At 39.1% G+C, this 2,044-nt stretch overlaps 1 protein-coding gene across 1 annotated transcript in view; it reads right to left on the minus strand.

Annotated features, from left to right (window-relative positions):
• Positions 1-2,044, minus strand: part of HELRODRAFT_184305 (hypothetical protein) — a gene marked incomplete at both ends in the record, with an annotated part of 4,906 nt that overhangs the window by 2,378 nt on the left and 484 nt on the right. The window contains 6 exons of the mRNA XM_009020699.1: positions 13-353; positions 600-632; positions 726-847; positions 1,061-1,173; positions 1,323-1,482; positions 1,846-1,920. Of these exons, the coding sequence (XP_009018947.1) occupies positions 13-353; positions 600-632; positions 726-847; positions 1,061-1,173; positions 1,323-1,482; positions 1,846-1,920 (844 nt within the window). The remainder of the gene's footprint in view (positions 1-12; positions 354-599; positions 633-725; positions 848-1,060; positions 1,174-1,322; positions 1,483-1,845; positions 1,921-2,044) is intronic.

Genomic DNA, 2,044 nt, shown 5'->3' on the forward strand with positions numbered 1-2,044 from the left:
CGTTGATCTGACTTATAGCATCTTTGAGTTGATCGAGATGATGAGCTGATGAAAGTGACTCCAGTCTGACATCTGTAATCATCATCTCTTTATCGTACAGCTGCCTTTGCAGTGATTTAATAATCTCATCTTTCGAATCATTTTGTGCGCTTGTGCCGATGTGAGTGCTGCTGAGTAAGCTTGGTGATGGTGGTCCTGTAGATTGCGATGTTTTGGTGAAATGTGGTGGAGAAATTTTGGTGACGTCTGCCGAATTTGCGGTAAGTTTTGGTAGAGTTTTGTTGAGGTCATCCAAATCAGTGGTCAAAAAGTTGTGTGGTTCTTTTGACGAGCTGTGTGGTTCTTTTGACGAGCTGTGTGGTGTTGAAGTTAGGGGAAGAGAAAAAGTGTGATCGTGATGATGATGATGTCTATTGTTAGTAGTAGTAGTAGTAGTGGTAGTGGTAGTAGTAGTTGTTGTTGTTGTTATGGTTGTTGTTGGTGTTATGGTTATAGTGGGAAGTTTTGAGGACGTAAAATTGGAATTGAAGCGTTGATGTTTTTGGTGGCTATGGTGGCTGTGGTCGTTGTCGCTAGGTGTCGTCGATGTCGTTGCTGACTTGTTCATCATGATGGTGTCGTAGTTCTCAAAGCTGTTTGAATGAGAAAACCATTTTAATACCACCATAAACTACATTTTCTTCGTCAATTAATATTAATACTACCACAAAAGAAATTTCACAAACATTAACTTTCTTTGTGAGGCCAGAGGCGTAGAAGGCACGCTCATATACCCCGAAGGTTGATTGCTGTGGCGACGATAGGGAAGCGGCGACTTGGACCACCATGACGACGACGATTTGTGGGCCTTTTGAGTCGATGGAGTTGAAGGTGTGGTGGTGATGCTGATGTGATGGTGGTGATGTTGGTGATGGTGAAAGTTTACAGAGAAGGCCTTTTTTATGCTACTGCTTAGTTTGTTCTGGGCGGGATGGTAGATTTTTAAAAGTTAATTTCAATTTAGAATCTTTATATTTCGATTTGTATTTATTTTTCATCATCGTTACCATCGTCCTCTCACCAGAATCACGTTCACTCTCCTTTTATCGTCACTATCTCTCTTCAGGCTGGCAGTCCCCAATGCAAGATTTCGTTCATCAGTGAGAAATTGCGGTGATCTTGAAGAAGGCCATCCTGATGAGGAGGAGGAGGAAAAAGATGAAAACAATGATGAAGAGGAAGATGTTAATGATGGTGATGAAAAAAAGAAGAATTAGAATATGATGTTGAAGAAAAAGAAGAAGAAGCAAAAGATGATGACGATGATGATCATCTGAGCTAACCATATTCAATGTAATCATTACCACCACCGCAACCAGCGATGCTATCACTACCACCACTGCCGCCAGGACCGCAGCTCCCAGTCACGTGATCCCAGGTTCCCGATGACGTCATCATGTCCATTTCGTCAACTATGGATTTCAGTTTGGCTAACTCTGCGTCCTGTGTTTAATTATCACTGTTGTTATTGTTATTATTATTTTGATTATTGTCATTATTATTATTGTTATTAATAATAATAATATTATTATTACTATTATTATTATTACTTTGTTTTCCGACGCTTTTGTCAGCTTTTGAATCCGGGAGGTCATCGTCGCCAGTGACTGCTCGAAGGCGCTTACAACGTACAACTATGTATGTATGTATGTATGTATGTATGTATGTATGTATGTATGTATGTATGTACGTACGTATGTATGTATGTTTGTATGTTTGTATGTATGTATGTATGTTTGTATGTTTGTATGTAGGTATGTATGTATGTATGTATGTTTGTATGTGTGTATGTATATATATACATACGTTTGTATTGAGTTGCGTCGTCAGAGAGTTTATCTTTTCATTGGCTATTTCCAACTCTTGCGTTAGTTTGCGAATCTGTGTGATGATGACGACGATGACGATGATGATGACGATGATTATGATGATGACGATGATTATGATGATGATTATGATGATGATTATGATGATGAGGACGATGTTTATGATGATGATGAGGATA

The sequence above is a fragment of the Helobdella robusta genome, assembly GCF_000326865.2.
Source record: "Helobdella robusta unplaced genomic scaffold HELROscaffold_288, whole genome shotgun sequence".
In the NCBI taxonomy this organism is placed as follows: Eukaryota; Metazoa; Annelida; class Clitellata; order Rhynchobdellida; family Glossiphoniidae; genus Helobdella; species Helobdella robusta.